The sequence below is a fragment of the Colias croceus genome, chromosome 7 (genome assembly GCF_905220415.1).
Source record: "Colias croceus chromosome 7, ilColCroc2.1".
NCBI classification, from domain to species: Eukaryota; Metazoa; Arthropoda; class Insecta; order Lepidoptera; family Pieridae; genus Colias; species Colias croceus.
The window spans coordinates 751,869-774,350 of NC_059543.1; the positions used below are offsets into that span (position 1 = coordinate 751,869).

General features: G+C 40.4%; 1 protein-coding gene across 1 annotated transcript; it reads right to left on the reverse strand.

Moving 5' to 3' along the window:
* Positions 1–215: 215 nt before the first annotated feature.
* LOC123693136 (neurexin-4) lies at positions 216–21,157 on the reverse strand. The gene is made up of 25 exons (XM_045638100.1): positions 20,959–21,157; positions 20,693–20,806; positions 18,247–18,443; positions 16,855–16,996; positions 16,176–16,379; positions 15,554–15,720; positions 15,015–15,191; positions 14,572–14,733; positions 14,013–14,229; positions 13,326–13,470; positions 12,728–12,834; positions 12,229–12,354; positions 11,514–11,717; positions 10,944–11,123; positions 9,817–9,954; positions 9,433–9,569; positions 8,996–9,147; positions 5,836–6,032; positions 5,175–5,315; positions 4,611–4,790; positions 3,934–4,067; positions 3,399–3,606; positions 1,771–1,908; positions 1,276–1,367; positions 216–329 (listed from the first exon to the last, which is right to left on the reverse strand). The coding sequence occupies exons 1-25, from the start codon at positions 21,023–21,025 to the stop codon at positions 231–233; spliced, it is 3,825 nt and encodes a 1,274-aa protein (XP_045494056.1). The 5' UTR covers positions 21,026–21,157; the 3' UTR covers positions 216–230.
* Positions 21,158–22,482: the final 1,325 nt, after the last annotated feature.

The following is a 22,482-nucleotide window of genomic DNA, read 5'->3' on the forward strand; positions in this document are numbered from 1 at the left end:
CCCCTCTCCCCATTTGTAGTAGTGTCGTGTCTAAATGAAGAACTCCCCTTCCCCCACACTCCACTACTCTATACTCCCTCCCAGCCACCCATCCCCCCTTTCTCTTGTATGATGTGCACTAAATGAAGAACTCCTTTCCCTCCACACTCCACTGCTCTCCTCCCCCCACACTCTACTGCTCTATACTCCCCCCCCAGCCTCCCATCCCCCCTTTCTCTCTGTGTGCAGCACTAAATGAAGAACTCCCTCCGCTTGGTGACCCGGGGTCCGGTTGCTGCCGCGAGTGCAGCCGCGTCGGGTCCCTCCGCGCCCTCCGCACCGCGCTCCTCCTGCACACACACACACACACATTATTCAGTGTGTCCCTTCACTAAATGGTATAAAATAAAGTCGCTTTCTTAAATCTTTCAAACTACGCAACGGATTTTGATGCGGTTTTAATAGATAGAGTGATTCAAGAGGAAGGTTTTAGTATATAATTTTGTAGCGACACTTCGCTCTGAATCGCGCAAGCGAAATGTTTCGCTACAGAGCTATATATACAACTTTCCGACATCATCCATCGGGGCCTTCACGGCCGGCCAGTCGAGTAGACTGGTCGAGGATCCTCCCTTTTTCGATGGAGGAATTCCACCTTCCTTCCTCCACAATTTATTAGGTTTTAGACAAAGCGGACGAAGCCGCGGGCGGTAAGCTAGTAGACACATAAAACTGTAATAATAGAATAAATTCGATCGCTCTGACGGGTGGCCGAGTTGGTCAGGCATCCGCCCGGATTTGGCGCGACAGGATGCAGGTTCGAGTCCCGCTGAGTGATCGATTTTTTTTCTATTCTATCTAAATTTGTAAACATTATTTAGTTCAAACAATGCAATAATTACCCAATACCCGAATAGAACGCCCGTGTCCCGGCAGTGGGAATTTCATATTTTGTATTTAACCGACTTCAAAAAAAAAAGGAAAAATCGTATCAATTAGATAGCGATGAAGAATTATCATGACGTAGAGCTGATTCAACGATGGAATCGAAAGGTACGGCATAGCAGGTATAAGAACTGAGTAATTAATTGACTCAACTTTATCTTTACTATATTTTTAATAACATTCGCAACTTCTAATCCCTCTAAATGGCGGCAGACGCGGATTCAAATTCTCATGATCGATTTTTTTATATTTATACAGCATTTGAATGCCATAAAACCAAAATATAAAATTCTACATTTACATTGTTTATTGCAGGTATTATTCCTATATACCTAAGTAAAAACAACATACCTGAGTGAGATATTCTCCCTTATGTCGAGATAGCGTTCGCACCAAAACAATGGCCACAACGATCAGTAGAAGGAAGATGAAGGCCAGCACAGCTAAAAACGAAAACATAAAATTTATAACTTGACAAAATTTTGACTTTTACATACACAGAAATATTATTCGTGAATATTTAACTAAAGGATTAGAATACAAGTTGCTGTATACTGTTAATCGAAGAAAAGTTTATTTATAATATATGTACATAAAACTCTTGACCGCCATCTTTATTCGAGACATTTTTAATAACAGTAACAATGTGTATCTTTTTTATAATACAAATAAGAATGTATTGAATGATTTTATATTTACTGTATCATTTTTTATATCTTTTTTATGTGTGTTCATAATAAACGTATTTTCTTTCTACTTTCTTTCATTATTCATTTTAACATGTTAAAAAAACCTTAATTCTTGACGGAATTTTTATAAAAGGCAACATATAAAACATTAACTCACTAGCAAGTATAGCCTCGTCCGTGCGATGGTAGTCCAGATCCGCGTCGCTGTCCACATAGGGCGGGGGGCGGGTCTCCAGCGGTGCGGGGGGGTGGGTCACAGGCTCTACGCCGCAGAAGTCCTCGTGGAGGATACCGCCTGTTTATGGGACATTTTGTTGTTAATATTAAATTAAAATTATAAAAAAAATATAAATTAGTTGGTAATATAAAGATTAATTTGCTGGTGCCCCACGACACATTGAAGTTCATCTAAAGGGCTGTTGCGTGTTGGATCTGTTTCCCCACGTAAGGGTATGTTTCTTTTATAGCCTTGTTTTATGGAGAAATATCTAATAATAATAACATAGCTCTGTGTTTATTAATATTTAGGACGAATACACTAAGTCCTGCTGACGTACAGTAGAGCTATAGGAGAAATAGAGTTAAATTAGATAGAGCAGGCACGCACGCTACGGGCATAAATGCTGTAGGAGTTGCAGTAGCGATGAATAGAGCCACAATGAGCTATACAGAGACAAAACGCACCGATAGAGCGCATATTGTAAGGCAAATACTGCTACGGCGCCGTTACATAAATAACTGCAGAGGAGCTACGGTACGGCTACATAAAGCTACCGTAGACGTAGGTAGGTTCGAATCGATAACGTGCACACTGAAGGGTGGGTGTGCACGCTACATCTAATAAAGCTCTGGTAGAGCCAGATCTCTATCTGGCTCTACCATAACATACCCATAGCGCGTAAATTGCACGCCGTATCCTGCTACGACCACAGCACTGCTACAACTAGAGCTATATAGAGCTACGATAGAGTCTATCTATATAGAGCTATGGTAGAGTCTATCTATATAGAGCTGCGGTAGAGCACACAGAGCTGCGGTAGAGCACACAGAGCTGCGGTAGAGCACACAGAGCTGCGGTAGAGCACACAGAGCTGCGGTAGAGCACACAGAGCTGCGGTAGAGCACACAGAGCTGCGGTAGAGCACACAGAGCTGCGGTAGAGCGCACAGAGCTGCGGTAGAGCACACAGAGCTGCGGTAGAGCACACAGAGCTGCGGTAGAGCGCACAGAGCTGCGGTAGAGCGCACAGAGCTGCGGTAGAGCACACAGAGCTGCGGTAGAGCACACAGAGCTGCGGTAGAGCACACAGAGCTGCGGTAGAGCACACAGAGCTGCGGTAGAGCACACAGAGCTGCGGTAGAGCACACAGAGCTGCGGTAGAGCGCACAGAGCTGCGGTAGAGCACACAGAGCTGCGGTAGAGCACACAGAGCTGCGGTAGAGCACACACAGCTGCGGTAGAGCACACAGAGCTGCGGTAGAGCACACAGAGCTGCGGTAGAGCACACAGAGCTGCGGTAGAGCACACAGAGCTGCGGTAGAGCACACAGAGCTGCGGTAGAGCACACAGAGCTGCGGTAGAGCACACAGAGCTGCGGTAGAGCACACAGAGCTGCGGTAGAGCACACAGAGCTGCGGTAGAGCACACACAGCTGCGGTAGAGCACACAGAGCTGCGGTAGAGCACACAGAGCTGCGGTAGAGCACACAGAGCTGCGGTAGAGCACACAGAGCTGCGGTAGAGCGCACAGAGCTGCGGTAGAGCACACAGAGCACAGAGCACGCACCGATAGAGCGCACGTTGGCGGGCGGGTCCTGCTGGAAGAGCAGCTTGAGCGGGTAGATGTCGTCGAACTCGACGCGGCTGACGCAGCCCGCGAAGCCCTCGCCCATGCTCTCGTTGCGCCCGATGTACATGTACTGGATGTTGTTGAACTGTGCGTCCGCGCTCTCGCGGATGTTGAAGTGGTACTCCTGCGTCTCGTAGTTGTCCACCTGCATGCGTACATTTGGAATATTAGTATGCAGCAGCTGCGGTGGAAACTGGCACGCGAAATACATAGACAATTTAAAATGACCAGTTAAACTTATTTTCTAAATTCTCTAGCATCTTTTGTTAAACATATTTTATAATTTTATTCAAATTCACTCATTTTTAACAATCAATAAAAATATGCCATCGCAATGACACAATTATCAAAAATTCCTTCTTACTTAGGTAGTTTCAGTCATATTTTTCCTTTAAAAATATACTGCCAAACTTGAACACAAAACAGTTTCAATTTTTTTTATCATAAATTTTTGAGGGTACTTCCATATTACCTGCAGAACCATAGTAGCGCCGCTGTCCTTACGCGAGAGCCGCACGTCGTGGTACTGGCCGAGCCCGAAGTGCTTGCCCTGGAATATTATCTCCTGCCGCTCGAAACCGAAGTCGAACACCACGCGGAGACTCCCTGGGGGGAAAAAAATTATTAAGAGAGTTAAAAATATTATTTTTTTGACAGATATAGCACTACACGCTAACAAGGCAAATTTTAATAAAACACCATAGTATAACATCATTAAAACAACGCAAAAATATAGAATTAAGTTATAATACATATCATCAAAAACAAGGACGAAAAATAAAGAAGCAGTAATTTCAATCAAAAGCGTCCATCAGGTACTATTCTTATAGAGTAACAGGTTCAAATAGTGCAATTGGTTGCCGTTGCTTATTGGCGTTTGTTCTGAACAAGTTTGGTTACGGTATGATATAGTCACTTTACTCAACAATATAGATAAAATCAGTCAATAAGGATATTGACCGACACCCTCAGTCAATAACCTTATTGACTAATTTTACCGGTCAATAAGGTTATTGACTGGTTCAGGGTTTTGACTGTAACATATATACCACATAAAAACTAACAGCCATTCATGACAATTTTAAGAAACAACATATACTTTGCCATTATTTTCTTAACTCCTTCGCCTTAACATAACCCGTAACTTACCCGAGTTAGACACCATGAGCGTGAGGTACTCCCCGGATATATTCGAGTAGAAACCCAGCAGGAATCCCCTCGGGTTCGTGGTGGTGAAACCCACGCGTATCTTCTCGTTGATCGTGGACCGCCATGAGCCGAGGAAGTCGTATTTCACCATTGAGTTGGGACGGAGGTTTACACCAATTTCTGTGGGTTGATTAAGAATTTAAAGTAGGCTTACTTAGCTGTACATCGCGGGCTTACGTAAGTACCTAATAGTTTAAAATATAGATAATTTACTTTCACACTTTTCTTTAAAATTTTAAAACATAGCTAGTTCACTTCATATTTTTTCCTGACTTTTTTTTTTCGCTGCTCTGCAGCAAGAAGCTTCTATTATCAATTCGACGCAGTATGTCTTGAGTGCATCAGTATTTTAACTACAAGGCGTCCAACCAAACCAATACATATTTACTAATTAGTATAACTAAAAATACCATAAAAATTGTTAAAAAAAAACAACAAACAGACAAATAACCGTTTCATTTGTATCAATTAAGTAAATATTTTTTTAATAAACACATCACTTACCATCAGCACAGATAGGTCCTTTGAAGGCAGTCCATCGACAGTCACAAGAATATGTGTCGTATCGCTCGAGGCACGTGCCGTTGTTGAGGCACGGGGACGATATGCACTTGCCCACGCACCCTTCTGATATTCCGTATAGACCTGGTGGAAAAAATGTTTGTTAAATTGAAAATTTATGAATTTGAGTTTATTAAAGTACTTCAAAAATAATCATCCAGCTAACGCATCATGTTCCTCTTGTGTTAAGAGTGGGTATAAAGCAAAATTACCAATCTTCTATTAGATGATACGTGTAATATTTAAGACCAAATCTAAAAAATAAAATATATATCAAACTAGATGATACTTTTGAGGATTCTGTTTGATCAAAAACATAAAATATTAAAATTGACTCGATAAAAAAAAAATCATGAAGTTACCTCTAATTTTCACACTTTTACGTTTTCTACTTGACATGGTAATACCTATTATGATTTTTTTTCATCAACAATAATTATATTAAAACATTTGCGACATCTTTGTCAAAGCATTTTGTGTCGTTACTTTTAGTTTTGGTTTTATATCATCTAGTAGAAGATTGGTAATTTTGCTTTATACCCACTCTTAAACGTTTGTGTCTTCACGTTGTGTCATTGTCAATGCCAAGCTAAACTGAACTCACCGCGTCTGGCATACGAGCGCAAGTCGACCGGCTTGCCGTTGAGCAGCAGCGCGCGCATGCAGCCCACGAAGCCGTCCTTGCGCTCCAGCGTGGCGCCCAGCACCAGCGCCGTGGTGAGATGTAGCGCTCGTACTGGCTCTTTGGCTGTACGTATCTCGTTCTTTAACGCCCCGTCCACTACTACGCGAGCTTCTTTTCTGTACAAAAATGTGGGTGTGTTAAAATATAAGTGAATCATCAAGTCGCTTAAATATAGTCGGCGATAAAACGTAAGGAACCTCGACAGGCATTTCAATGGAATTGCTTAAAAAAATGCTTATATAATGTGATGTAATATGATGTGATGTAATATGACGTGACGTGATGTGACGTGAAGCGATGTGACGTGACGTGACGTGATGTAATGTGATGTGTTGTGTTGTTGTGATGTGACGTGATATGATGTGATGCGATGTGCTGTGTTGTGTTGTGTTGTGTTGTGTTGTGTTGTGCTGTGTTGTGCTGTGCTGTGCTGTGCTGTGCTGTGCTGTGTTGTGCTATGTTGTGCTGTGTCGTGCTGTGTCGTGCTGTGTCGTGCTGTGCTGTGCTGTTTTGTGCTGTGCTGTGCTGTGCTGTGTTGTGCTGTGCTGTGTTGTGCTGTGTTGTGCTGTGTTGTGCTGTGTTGTGCTGAGTTGTGCTGTGTTGTGCTATGTTGTGCTGTGTTGTGCTGAGGTGTGCTGTGTTGTGCTGAGTTGTGCTGAGGTGTGCTGAGGTGTGCTGAGGTGTGCTGAGGTGTGCTGTATTGTGCTGAGGTGTGCTGTGTTGTGCTGTGTTGTGCTGAGGTGTGCTGTGTTGTGCTGTGTTGTGCTGTGTTGTGCAGTGTTGTGCTGAGGTGTGCTGTGTTGTGCTGAGCTGTGCTGTGTTGTGCTGAGTTGTGCTGTGTTGTGCTACGTTGTGCTGTGTTGTGCTGAGTTGTGCTTTGTTGTGCTTAGTTGTGCTGTGTTGTGCTACGTTGTGCTGTGTTGTGCTGAGGTGTGCTGTGTTGTGCTGTGCTGTGCAGTGCTGTGCTGTACTGTGCTGTGCTGTGTTGTACTGAGTTGTGCTGTGTTGTGCTGTGTTGTACTGACGTGTGCTGTGTTGTGCTGAGTTGTGCTGTGTTGTATTGAGTTGTGCTGTGTTGTGCTGTGTTGTGCTATGTTGTGCTGTGTTGTGCTGAGGTGTGCTGTGTTGTGCTGAGTTGTGCTGAGGTGTGCTGAGGTGTGCTGAGGTGTGCTGTATTGTGCTGAGGTGTGCTGTGTTGTGCTGTGTTGTGCTGAGGTGTGCTGTGTTGTGCTGTGTTGTGCTGTGTTGTGCAGTGTTGTGCTGAGGTGTGCTGTGTTGTGCTGAGTTGTGCTGTGTTGTGCTGAGTTGTGCTACGTTGTGCTGTGTTGTACTGAGTTGTGCTGTGTTGTGCTGTGTTGTGCTGAGTTGTGCTGTGTTGTGCTATGTTGTGCTGTGTTGTGCTGAGGTGTGCTGTGTTGTGCTGTGTGGTGCTGTGTGGTGCTATGTTGTGCTGTGTTGTGCTGAGGTGTGCTGTGTTGTGCTGTGTTGCGCTGTGTCGTGCTGTGCTGTGCTGTGCTGTGCTGTGCTGTGCTGTGCTGTGTCGTGCTGTGTTGTGCTGTGTTGTGCTGAGGTGTGCTGAGGTGTACTGAGGTGTGCTGTGTTGTGCTGTGTTGTGCTGTGCTGTGCTGTGCTGTGTTGTGCTGTGCTGTGTTGTGCTGTGTTGTGCTGAGTTGTGCTTTGTTGTGCTTAGTTGTGCTGTGTTGTGCTACGTTGTGCTGTGTTGTACTGAGTTGTGCTGTGTTGTGCTGTGTTGTGCTGAGTTGTGCTGTGTTGTGCTATGTTGTGCTGTGTTGTGCTGAGGTGTGCTGTGTTGTGCTGAGGTGTGCTGTGTTGTGCTGAGTTGTGCTGAGGTGTGCTGAGGTGTGCTGAGGTGTGCTGAGGTGTGCTGTATTGTGCTGAGGTGTGCTGTGTTGTGCTGTGTTGTGCTGAGGTGTGCTGTGTTGTGCTGTGTTGTGCTGTGTTGTGCAGTGTTGTGCTGAGGTGTGCTGTGTTGTGCTGAGTTGTGCTGTGTTGTGCTGAGTTGTGCTGTGTTGTGCTACGTTGTGCTGTGTTGTACTGAGTTGTGCTGTGTTGTGCTGTGTTGTGCTGAGTTGTGCTGTGTTGTGCTATGTTGTGCTGTGTTGTGCTGAGGTGTGCTGTGTTGTGCTGTGTTGTGCTGTGTGGTGCTATGTTGTGCTGTGTTGTGCTGAGGTGTGCTGTGTTGTGCTGTGTTGCGCTGTGTCGTGCTGTGCTGTGCTGTGCTGTGCTGTGTCGTGCTGTGTTGTGCTGTGTTGTGCTGAGGTGTGCTGAGGTGTACTGAGGTGTGCTGTGTTGTGCTGTGTTGTGCTGTGTTGTGCTGTGTTGTGCTGAAGTGTGCTGTGTTGTGCTGAGTTGTGCTGAGTTGTGCTGAGTTGCGCTGTGTCGTGCTGTGCTGTGCTGTGCTGTGCTGTGTCGTGGTGTGGTGTGTTGTGCTGTGTTGTGCTGAGGTGTACTGAGGTTTGCTGTGTTGTGCTGTGTTGTGCTGTGTTGTGCTGTGTTGTGCTGAGGTGTGCTGTGTTGTGCTGAGTTGTGCTGTGTTGTGCTGAGTTGTGCTGTGTTGTGCTATGTTGTGCTGTGTTGTGCTGAGGAGTGCTGTGTTGTGCTGAGGTGTGCTGAGTTGTGCTGTGTTGTGCTGTGTTGTGCTGAGGTGTGCTGTGTTGTGCTGTGTTGTGCTGTGTTGTTCAGTGTTGTGCTGAGGTGTGCTGTGTTGTGCTGAGTTGTGCTGTGTTGTGCTGAGTTGTGCTGTGTTGTGCTACGTTGTGCTGAGGTGTGCTGTGTTGTGCTGAGGTGTGCTGAGGTGTGCTGTGTTGTGCTGTGTTGTGCTGTGTTGTGCTGAGATGTGCTGTGTTGTGCTGAGGTGTGCTGTGTTGTGCTGTGTTGTGCTGTGTTGTTGTGAGGTGTGCTGTGTTATAAGAAACAGCTTTAAAATAATAAAAAAACATCAGCATTGTTCACCCTGTCTAAAGTTCTGACTTCTGACACAACAAACACGAATGCAGCTTATCCAGATCTAAGTTTTAACCGTTTTGTTCAATTGACCTAGTTGTTCTGATGCGCATACCTGTTCCTCTCGATGGAGACGGAGTGCCAGTGGTCATCAGCGAGCCTGGAGCTGGTCTCCACGGAGACACCGAGCGGCGTATCTCCCACTTGGAACTGGAATTGAAGCTGGTCCCCGCCGATGATGGACAGCTTTATGTAGTCTTGCGGACCCTAGGGAAAATTGTTCTCAATGTAGTGTGTCTTAAATCTATATATTACTGGAGATGTAATAGTAAGCCCGGATTTTTTTTTTATCTTTTGTGTTTATTATGCGGAAAACTATCAAAAAGGGCATTCATTCGCTTCAGTTTTTAAAGGACAAAGAGTAACCAGAACTTTATGTAGGTATAGGAAAAACCATCAAAAATATAGGTAAAAAAAAGCTTTCAAACAAAATTAGAACCGCCTCCTTTTCGAAAATAGTAACAGCATTTGAAAAATAAAAATACATCTTACCTTAGCATGCAGCAAAACAGCATTTTCCTTGGTCGTTTTAAACTCAAAGTAGATGTCACCGCTGTGACCGAGGTCGAAAGTTGGCAGAGTGACCACCGCGTCTGATATACGGAACGTTATCTCGTTGCTGAATAAATCTAAAATAAAAATATATATTAGAAAAAAATGGATTGTATAAAAATTTAGATTATAAGCAGAATTAGATACTTTAGTTTTATTGCATTGAAATGCTCTATAAATATATTTTTTATAGAATAGAAAAAAAACTGTCACACAGTCGAAAGACGCTAGTTCGACTCCCGCATCGTGATCAGTTTTTTCTATTGTTTAAAAATGTACATATATTTGCAGATTTTTTTAAGTTAATACTATTGATACACTTACCATCTCCTTCACACAGTAAAGGGCCAAGCGTGTACCGGCCTTCTTTTTCGTCCAGATGGCTGCCTGTATCTCCAAAACGCAACTGCTTGACCGGCAAGTACTCTTTCTCGGTTATATCGCCACCGTCCATTTGGAATTCTAAAAAAGATGAATATTTTTTCAGAAAAACTTGCAATGTCTGTGAAATTTTATCTTTCAATGCCTGTTTTCATCGGGGCGCGAAACTCGGTTCGACTAAAGTTCGATTCATTGTAATTGTTTAGTTCACAATTTGTATGTGTCCCCACGTAGGAGGAATTTGAAAGTCATGTTGGTGATTTTTGGTAGTTGTTTCGCTCGCTGGATCTGTCTCGAGAGTACATATTATCATGTACGTTCCCAGTACCGCACGCACCACTACAGCACACACATACCGTGCGCATCGTGCGGCGGCCGCTCCGCGTCGCAGTTGCACCACTTGCTGGGGTCTGCGCACGCGCCGAGCACGCCGCACGCGCACATGCGCGAGCGCACCACTACAGCACACACATACCGTGCGCATCGTGCGGCGGCCGCTCCGCGTCGCAGTTGCACCACTTGCTGGGGTCTGCGCACGCGCCGAGCACGCCGCACGCGCACATGCGCCAGCGCACCACTACAGCACACACATACCGTGCGCATCGTGCGGCGGCCGCTCCGCGTCGCAGTTGCACCACTTGCTGGGGTCTGCGCACGCGCCGAGCACGCCGCACGCGCACATGCGCCAGCGCACCACTACAGCACACACATACCGTGCGCATCGTGCGGCGGCCGCTCCGCGTCGCAGTTGCACCACTTGCTGGGGTCTGCGCACGCGCCGAGCACGCCGCACGCGCACATGCGCGAGCGCACCACTACAGCACACACATACCGTGCGCATCGTGCGGCGGCCGCTCCGCGTCGCAGTTGCACCACTTGCTGGGGTCTGCGCACGCGCCGAGCACGCCGCACGCGCACATGCGCGAGCGCACCACTACAGCACACACATACCGTGCGCATCGTGCGGCGGCCGCTCCGCGTCGCAGTTGCACCACTTGCTGGGGTCTGCGCACGCGCCGAGCACGCCGCACGCGCACATGCGCGAGCGCACCACTACAGCACACACATACCGTGCGCATCGTGCGGCGGCCGCTCCGCGTCGCAGTTGCACCACTTGCTGGGGTCTGCGCACGCGCCGAGCACGCCGCACGCGCACATGCGCGAGCCGGGCTGCGCGCCGGCCCAGTAGTCCATGCGCTGGCCCGTGCGCGACACCCACCACGCGAACGGGTGGAAGTTCGCCTCCTCGCCTGACATACACAAAATCAACAAAATTAGATTCGAAAATTTTGAGTTATTTTTTTTTTAATTTTCAAAAAATGGCAATTTTTTGTGTATTAAAAGGTTCTGTGCAATACGGTTCAAAGATAAGTAAGAAGACTTTTCAAATGCACGACAAAATACATACATAACAAAAATAAATTAAAATCTTACATTTTAATGATTTTTTATTTTATCAAAAAAAATATGTAAATTTCAAAAATGGCAATTTTTTGTGAATTTTAAGGTTCTGCAAAATACGGTTCAAAAGTAAGTAAGAGCAATTTAAAATACAACGCAAAACAAAACAGTACACATTAACTAAAAAATAATATCCATCCTCGAAGGACCAATCCCCCCACCTCACAACAAACACTCACTGGGCGAGTTGAGCAGTCTCGAATGCCGGCACATATAGTCGAGCCGCTGTGAGCACGTGTGCGACCTGTTCAGCAGGGCCTCCAACTGCGCCCGCGTCGCGTCGTACTCTATGTCCTGTCTGAAGCTGCCGGGCTCCTGGTACCCGTCGACCACGGACCCGCCCGCTGCTGCGTGACGCACTGCCGTTATGATTCGACCGTCCGCTGGGGAAAGTAATAAATTTATTTATTTATTTTATTAACAGTCATTTACAGAAAAAAATACACAATAATAATAACAGTTATTTTGATAATTTGTATACTGGAATAAAAAATATCAAAATAATAATATTATTTGTTTCTAAAAGAAATAAAGCTAAATAAATAAAATCAAAATGTATTTGACAGAAAATTATTGAAACAAAACAAGCGTGTGTGCTTAGCAAATGTGTTAGAAGTAAAACTTCTTTGGTAAGATTCAAAGATACAAAAATCGTCGCCTTACTCCATGACGCGACGGTATTTCCATGGCACGACTTTGAAATTTTACTCTCAACGCGACTAAAGAAGTTTCACTTCAAAAGTGTTTTATTATTATTTTTCAGTGGGCGTTACGGCTACCAAACGTAATCAGAACAAAGAAGTACTAACACAAAATAAAAGGACCTGACATAATTCAACTATAAAGTTTTTTTTTTATTATAAAAAAGTATTTAAACACGTCCACAATACTCACAATAAGCCTGACAAGTAACCGGGAAGGCGGGAAGAGGTCCGGAACCGTCCACGTCCACCTGTATATCTGCGGAACGGGTCAGACCCGCTGCGTTCGCGTACGCTTGGCACGAGAGAGGGTGGACCGCTGCAAAATGTACAAAATGATATAGAAATAGCAACTTAATAGTAAATTAATAATATTAATCGTCCAATTTCAACTGTAAAACAGTTTAAATTTGATATAATGCGTGAAAAGGTGATTGATATATTATGTGAAGAAGTGAAGCTATTCATCCAATAGGTACATCAAAAATAAAGTAGTTTTGAAGAACTTTGCAATAATAATTAAAAAGGCAACTTTCAAAATGTAAACTGCTACATATTACATTTGAAATTTTACGTGCAATGTTCGCACACTTTTCCAATTTTATCGTTAGCATTATAATAAAGAAATATTTGTATTTTTATTTGTTCACATTATTTACATTTAATATTTTAAAATATAACAAAATACGTACAAGAATGGCACACAGCGCCTGCGTATCCCGTAGCTGAACAATCGCACGTGAACTCGTCCGCGGTCTGCACGCACACGCCTCCGTGCTCGCACGGGTTTGGATTGCATCTGTACACATTTAATTGATATTCAATAGAAACCAAGCCATTACATCTTAAAATAAAAGTTGTAAGTTGATTTTTTTGTCAATTAATTAAGTACTCTTTGAACAAAAAATACGGATTTAAATAACAAAACATAAAAATAAGGTTTTTCTTAGATTTTAACATTACTTAGCTTTTTTCTACAAATATAACAATCAAATTCAGAATTCTACATCTGATAGAAATGTATTAGTGTTTATATTCATAATATACTATATTGTATCCATATTTTTCATTATATTGCGTCTGTATTGCTCTTTGATTTGTGTTTTTTTTTGTGCCGAATCTATTATCTATGTATCTTCTTGTCCTTGGTTTTGCCAGCGCACGAGTTGTCTAATATCTTCTTTGTTCTTAGTTCAAAAGTATTGTAAGAGCACAAACAAACACACGTAACTTATGGAAAACGGTTTGTTTTTTTTTTTGAGTCTATCCCCGAGTAAACCCCACCCATACCTATCGATCATGTGGCAGGCGTCGAACACAACCTCGTTGGGGCAGCAGAACTCCTCGGGCTTCCAGTCGGTGGGCAGGCGGTAGTTGCTGTCCAGGGCGATGCGCCGCATGCACCCCACGAACCCGCGCGGCGGCCCTTTGCCCCCTGGACACAACAAATATATTTACTTGGTACAAGTGGTATAAATAATCACGGAGTTTGTATAGTTAAACTATTGCAGTTCAGCAGGGTTGGAGCTGTGGTCACGGACGAATTCTACCTATACCCGTGGCCCTGTCGTTGATGCGGCTTGACAGAAGTCAGAACACAGTGGGGTTTTGGTCGGTAGAAATCCGACATATCTATGCAAGGGTATCTATGCAAGATTTCCTCACTTTAAAAAAATGGTTGGAGCTGTAATAAAATTTGCAAATATAAGAGTTTTCTAATTCAGTTAAAACTTAAAAAAATGAAATTAGTAAGTAGTATTTTATTTTAGCAAAAGCATTTAATTTACTATTTTCTCAAAAAAAAGCATTCCTTAATATATTTATGGATTCAATTTATTTAACCATAAAAATAAACGCGTATAATACCCAAAAACATTGAATACAAGTATACCTTCCAATGCTATAGACAACAGACCAACCAAACTTTACATGTAGAAAAAAAAATGATTTATTATTAAAAAAAAACCCAAAACTCACCAGCAATATAATAAGTACTGCCTGTAAAGAACTTCAATTTCTTCGTAGTCTTCACTGGTCTATAGTCCACCGCTAGCGTGAGCGTGTCCGGCGCCAGCGTGAGCACCAAGGCATGCCAACGTCCATCGTTGTATGTGTCAGCGTAGTTATCTAGTTTGATTTTGGGCGAGCCTTCTGTGAATAGCTCGACTTTCACTTTACCTTCTTCTAAGAACACCTGTAAGGATTAATTAATTGGTAATGTATTTATTTTATGCTCAGTGCTTTTTAAAGTTATAACAGTTATTATCCTAATGCAATATAAATAAATAAAATATTAAATATGATTTTCTTTTATTTAGATATTAGTTACTATACTTAGTTGGATATGATTAAATAAAAAAAAATGGGTGACGTATTTTTTCATCTATAAGATGAAAAAATTATAATGGTATATGATTAATAAAAAATTTTCAATTCTTCACACACACATTAAAACAAAACTAGATATAATGACAGCCTGAAATAACACAATCAATGTACCAAGGAGTTAAATCACCATAATATAATTAACACATACCTTAACATATCCCTCAGATTTGAACTTATGATATATCAACAGTCCATGCATCTCATAAGTGCGGAACTCCAGAGACACGTTGAGGGTATTCCCTCCGGAGTAACCACGTAGTTTCGCGTACGAACCTTCTTTTAGGAACGTCACGGGTACTATTGGTGGTTCCTGTGTAGAATTAATTATTTAGTTGTTTTTTTTAAGAAATATGAAAGAAACAATATTCAAATACATAGTTCAAAATGAATTGGTTCCCGAAAATTTAATCTCAAAATTAGTTTAAGTATATTTTACAGTCAAAGTTCATTGAAGGTCAAAATCACTTTTGATTATTATAAAAATCTGTCAAAACGTTTTTGACTGACGTCCTTAGTCAAAAGTGGTTTTGACTGTCTATGAGTTTTAACAGTAACATATACATATAATTTAATACATAATACAGTACTCACAGGACAATTATACAGGGTGTTCACTTTCTGATACTTGAAAGGTTCGCCCGTATCGTAGCCCTCCTTGAGTTGCGCTATAATATTGGTAGCGTTGAGGTACATGTTCTCCACGCACCCTGTGAAGTTCTGCTTCACTACTAGACCCTCTTGCGAGTTGGGAACTCCTCCGATGTACATCTGGGAGTATAATAAATAGGGTTAGGAAGGGTAGATAACTAGATAGTTAAAGAAGACGCTTCAACTTTATAAGTAGACTAAAGGCACTAGTTTAGCATTCTGTTGTACCTGGAAAAGTCATTTTTACTATCCAAATTATCTATTCTAAATAAAAAGATAGTTTTCATTAAAAATTTAGTTAAGGCGTAAAAGCATTGTGAACACCCAGTTATTTTCCTTTTCATTATACTAGTTGAAACCATATTGGTTTGTAATGACCGCTGCTATTCTAAATTGCTTAAAAAAAGGTCCTTCGAGCCGGATTTTCACTAAAACTACCGTAATTTTATATTTTTTGATAATTTATTCATTTCTCAACTCACCGCTCTATTAAGATTCAGCCTGGAGAACTCTCCTCTAATCCTGCCTTGCACAATAACTCTATCGACAGAGAAAATGATGTTCCTTCTATTCCTGGAGATGACTACATCATGCCATATGTTATCGTCGAGTAGACTGCCCACAGAGAGAGATGTAGCTGCGCCTGAACCTGTGAATATATTTAGTTTTTATCTCCTATTAAATGTTGGTAGAAAAAATGTTTATAAATTGCACGAAAAAAATCTTTTAAAAAATACGTCAGGTGACATATCTTTTGTTGATACCTAAATTATTGATTAGGAAGGATTTTTTTTTATGTTTCCCAATAACTAACGGGACGACATGGTCGCTAATCGACAAATTCACTTGTAAAATAAACGAAAAAAATTGTTGCTTATGTATGTCAGATTGATAAAGTAAAAACCTTCCAAACTGCAAACAATTAACTTTAATCTGTATTTTAATGGTCAAAAGTGCTTCCATATGAAGTCTAATTAAATAAATTAATGTATTGGTTTGATTCAAGTATTATTATTTTCATGATACTATTTTAGGACACACAGTACACCATCCATTCACACAAAAAGAAACTATACGCCATAATAACATTCCAATTCAACTTACCCAGATCAACATTAAGCACAAGTCGATTGTCCCTCAACTGCAGCGCTATATAATCCCCCTGAGTGCCTCTAGAGTACAGCAGAGCCCCGGAGGCGACACTAGTCTTGAACCGGAATCGAACTGTTTCCCGAGACGCTGATATGGGATCCCGGAGAAGGTCTATCTTCACTAGTGATGTACCGTTGAAGAATAGCGTATCGGCAACTAGAATAGAAATAAATTATGTATTATTTGTCTTGATTTAAGATTTTTGATATTTTACAATTGTTGTCAGCGGCTGATTGGTGATTTAATAACTTTTACAGAAAATGACAAAATATGTTTATGTGAAGTCACAATTTAAAAAAACAAGTAGAAAAGAAAATTTGTTTTTACCCGATTTTAATCGATATATTACACTTTTGATGATCGCTTTTAAAAACTGTTAAATAGTCGTTAATTTCGAAATGCATAGAACTCTCATAAATAAAACAATATTTTGACGTGACAACGTCTTATAATTCGATAGACCTCTGAGGCGTTCCAGGCTTGAAGTGCAAGCGAGAGCGCGGAACGAGTGACAAAGAAGCACAATCGGCCTTAAGACGTTGTCACGTTCAACTATCGTCAGTAAACCGACTTTACAAACAACCAATTTTTTTTTTACTATACAAATGTATCCAAGACATTACATACGTACCATAATCACAGCCGTACAGTTCGACTCTCATTGATATCTTGTCCCGCCATCTCATGGGATTGATTCTTATATACTGAGCTATTATAGGCACTTCGAATTCGTTCTTCACTACCGTGTTACCGTCGTGGTTACCTTCGAACATCTGTAATTATTTATGCAAACGTTTTAATGAGTGTATTGTTTCGCATCATCATTTGTGTATCCCAATGTTATACAATTCAATATACAGAGTTGTAAAAGATGGTTTAATAGCACATCGGTATTGCTTTGACCAATAAGCAATAGCAATATGCTGAAATTGTCAAAAGTACTTGTTCTACTTTTGACCACGTAAGTTTGTCTGCTCTCAAACGAATGCTGTGCTCCTGGTCATGATGCTCAATATAGTGTCCCACCTTCAGTATACTCTTACTAAAGAAATAGTTAAACAAGGCCAAAAACAAAACTATTGTCTATGCAGATAAATAGTTTAAAATTCGAGCTAGTAGTTCTCAACATGTTCAGACAATATTAGATTTAGATACTTCCAAAAAAAACTAACAAACTATCTAATTATATATTGAGCAATTTGTAACTGTAACATCCTGGATTACCAATCACAGCTAGAGCTCTGATACAAATATTTGCAATACATAGTTAATCTTAAGTTTTAATGTCGATAACTTATCCATACTAATATTATAAATGCGAAAGTAACTCTGTCTGTCTGTCTGTTACTCAATCACGCCTAAACTACTGAACCAATTTGCATGAAATTTGGTATGGAGATATTTTGATACCCGAGAAAGGACATAGGCTACCTTTTATTGCGAAATATGTACCACGGGCGAAGCCGGGGCGGACCTCTAGTCCTTTATAAATTACTACTTTTACTTCACTACATAGTATAAAACAAAGTCACTTTCTCTGTCCCTATGTCTCTTTGTATGCTTAAATCTTTAAATCTACGCTATACTTTTAGTTTTAGTGTTAATGGTGTTTAGAAAAACAATAGTGTGCATATTAAAAATACTATGTTAGTTATTCCAAAAGTAATAGTGCATGCTTAATATTAGAAAAGTTAAAATTAAAGGTTAATATTCATACTTAATACATATTTACAAAAATCTACATTACTACACACATTGGATATACACCAACAATGTTGAGTTACATTTTGTATATTCTACAGAACCGTAATAGTTATTACTATTCAAGAATGTCATTTATAAATCTATGAGCAGCAATAATACAGTACGAATTAGCTACTGTATTTAGGGAATTGACTGTTGAAATTATCTGTAAATTATGATTGGAAATATCTACAAACTATATTGACCATAATGATATATTAAAACCAATCTTATACACATAGCTATAAGATTGCAAATCCAACAAAAAAAACCCTTCAACCTGTGCATATCCCTCCGCGTCGGTCAGATCCCTCCAACTCTCGCCATCATCGCAGTACTGTATCATGTACTCCGAGACGAACTCGTCGGTCGCGAACCGGCCCCTCGTGGCCACCGCGCGCAACTCCCGCCTCTTGTGCAGGTTTATCGTCAAGTGCTGGTTATACGAGCTCTCTTTCGCCGTCCATGCTGATGTCCCTTCACCGTTGAGTGTTTGTTAGTAAGTTGCGATACAGTGTAAATGCAGCTTTATAACCGATTGGCTATGGTAAATAATGATTACTGCATTTAAACTATATGAAAGAACTGTTAATAGATTTAGTATTTGATATTACTGATAAAATATGTTATAGTTACGCGAACTACAAGTGTTTAATTCTACATTCAAACTCTAACAGCCAAGCATACTAAGGAAGGTACATAACCCATCACCAATACAAACATAAATCACTAACACAAGCATCTAAACGTGCAGATACACCCCACCACGATTCACGTTTTAGCCCCACCACCAAATTACCTTGACTTCACCCCCCGCCGCTTTATACTGCGCGTAGTCAAGTCCGTTACTACCATAGCTGATATGGTATTCTTGGACGTATTCCTGCGAATGCGCTCGTCCCTGTGTCGATATTCGAGTGACATTCTTCACTGAACCCAAATCTATGACGAGTTGTTGGTCAAAGTCATTCTCGGACGCCGTCCACGCGTTCAAACCTTTTTCCAATTTTGCATTTTAGTCTTTACATCTAGTTTCGTGTCTGTTAGTATGTTTGGACGTTAGTGGAAATCAAATACGCAATTTTTATAACATTTTATTTAACCCATATACATTTTAGCCCTTTAACCTACAATCTAAAAAACAAAACCACACACTAACACACACCTAATGAAAATAACATTTTAATAAGGTTTTGGCTTCTTTTTTAAGAAATCACTAGTAAATTTTGGGTCTGGTTCAACCAATGGTTTTGCATCCTCGAGCAGTTCTTCTATAGTTAAGCATTTAAATGGAACAATTTCACTGTTTATCCCATCTTTAATTTTTATTGCAACGGCCACACTATATAAATTATTTAACAATGTTTCTTCAAAAGCATAGTCTTCTATAAGTACATCATTCTCATATAAAACTGTGCTTGTAGTTATTTCACCAACTTTTAATTCTTCTTTTATAGAGAAACTAAGAGCTTCTAGAGAAGTTGTAATTCCAACACCAATGTTCTTCACATAACTTTCTTTCAAACACCAAATACGGTAAAAACATGCCATCTTTTGTAGATCAGTGTGATAGCTATGAATCTTTTTCCATTCATGTTCAGACAGTTGCCTTCTCATCAGGCGGAAGAAATCTGTTATATCCTTGTTAACTGGAGATTCAATTGTCATAACATCAATACCAATATTTTGTGTAGTGTTGCCAGCTAAGACAACAAAGTCACCTTGATGGGAAACATTGAAATGTACTGACGTATCACCAGCGCCTAACAAATATGGTTTCCCATTTTCATCCCTACCAACTTGTATGGATTGATACGGAATATCAGTTGCGACACTAAGATACTTCCTAATCATGAGTCGTCCAACTAAACTCGACTTAGCATCCTTGAGAAAGACAAATTTTGAGATTCTCTGCTTTTCCTCAGGTTGGATGTAGCTTGAAGCAGCTAAAATCTGAGCTTCAGTAGGATTCCATTCGCTGGCATTAAATGCCCATCTTGTATTCTTTGCTGCCATTTTTATTTTGTGGATGGGAAGAATTATCTTGTATTCCTTATATGTGTTTACGTAATTAGTCAACAGGGATAGTTTTTTATACCATGTGTGAACCTGTTGACGAATTAATCCTGTTTCAGGGTTTATCTAGCACTCTCAAGCTAAAAACTTAAATGCAATAAAACAGAAAAAAAATATATGCATGCACAATTTAAATTAAAACAATCTCTCAAGGGGAAATAACACATATGACTGAAAGTTTATTTTCCCATAATCTTTTTATAGTTTTCTTGACCAGATACATAAGAAGTATAGGGCTAATTCATAATTTAAAATCTATTCAACCCGTAAAACATTAAGCTATAAAGGATTATGGGAAAATATGAATGTATGTGTAGGTAAATCCTATAAGATATTAAAAACAAGGATATTCTAAAACTACAATGAACAATGCTCAAACTACTCACACAATAGCAAATTAAATCAGTGACCTTGCACCTAACAAAACTATCAAATACTTAATTGATTATGAAACATCAAAAATCCAAGTTCCAATAAGAGTTTTTCAATATTGTCATATTTTTTAAGAACAATATTCAGTCAGATATAAAACATGGGCTTTGTAATAATTCGTGAAACAACAATTATGTGTTATGAAGAAATATGAGGAACTACATAAACAAAATGCATATTGGTATTTTGATTGGTAAAAGCAAGAGGTATAAACTTACCATGTAATTTAGCATTATCCGGTCCTCTTTCCCGTAAGCTAGAAGTAGCAGTCAATTTAGCGTAGTCTAAGAGAGGTTCATTACATTCGTAGTCGTAATAATAACGGACTGAATCTGAAAATACGTACATTTATAACATGAAAACTGTTCATAAAAATTTGAAGATTCAAGTAAGAAATCAAGTGCAAGCAACATAATAATTTTCGATTTTAAATAGCAGTTAAAATGAGTTAATTGTTTTAAAGTTTATATTGTTATGTACTAACCTGATTTTGTACTTGATATGCTAAAACAAAGCACCACAACAAAATAATACACAGGGCTGCTCATCATAACTTCATATTTAAACCAAATTGAAGCAATAAATACAAATTATGAGTTAGTCACAAATTCAAATAAAATTGTTTGATCATTAGATTCGGCGTTGTCAACTTGTCATATCGCTCACCAAACAGGACAACACCCAACTCCTACCCAACTCCGGTTTAAAACGTTTTTACCATGGAATATCTGCGGATGCGATTGGTTAAAATTAGGTAAAATGAACAATAACCAATAATAATTTACATTTATTACCATAGACAATTTTATATAGCATAATTTAGTCTATGTCTATGGCTTTATTTGTGTAAAGCAGGCTACTCACGACTCAATTTCAGTAACAATCTGTTGACACAATCTGCAGTGAGCTGACAGATTGTGTCGTCAATAGTATAGTTGAGGGCACGTTGGGGGTGTAACCCAACATGTTGCGAATTGGATCGGCGCGGAAGCAACCAGACAAATTGTCTCAGCAGATTGTGTGCGTGTTGACACGTGAGTATTGTGATTGCTCCAATCTCGGCTCAATCGCGCTGCCGCGTTAACTAAGAATGCTGTAATCGCAAAATGGCGGTATTGAGATAAACGCGGGAAAGACATTTTTATAAGCATTTTTACATATTTGAGGAAGATGTTTATATTTTATAGCCGTTTATACTTTATAGCCCTTGAAATCTATCAATAAAATTGGAAAAAATACAAGCTTTACAAAGATAATTATCTTATATTTCATAAATTAGTTAGTATATCCATTAATAATGCGTATTATTGCGTTGAGGTTTAGCATCAGGCCAGGCATCAACGTGACGTGCACACGTTGTGGCAAGCAATCGCGGAATGAAATTGTGTCATCAGATTGAGGGTTGGATGTAGAGAACGCTCAATCGCGACTGCAACAAATTGTGTCAGCAGATTGTGGGTTGTGTTGAACCGTGAGTAGGGCCTTTTATTCACGCATATAATTATTTAGGAGTGTGCTTAATAATAATAATAAAAAATAATAAAATCTTTATTTACTAAAAAATTTAAACATTACATCATTACAGGAGATCCAAACTAGGCTGTTGCCTGTATCTTGGATATCAAAACGGTGTACAGGTTTCTAGATATTATGTCGAATTACACCTTAACTATAACAAAATTAAAATATAAAAAAGATGAGTAAATTTAGCGATATGTGGCTAAGTGGATTACTATATGTGTGTGTGTGTGTGTGTGTGTGTGTGTGTGCGCGCGCGTGCGTGTGTGAGTGAGTGTGTGTGTGTATGTGAATATTTTTATGTATGCGAGTGAGTAGATTTGTGTGCGAGAGTATTTGTGGTTCTGTGCGGATACGTGAGTGAGATCAATAAGTTAATTGTACGTTTTAGACCAGATCTTCGGTGTCGCTGTACGTCAATTCATGGAGCCAGGATTTAATTATTTTCTTACATTTATGCGTGCTGTAATTCTTCAATGATTTTGCCTTA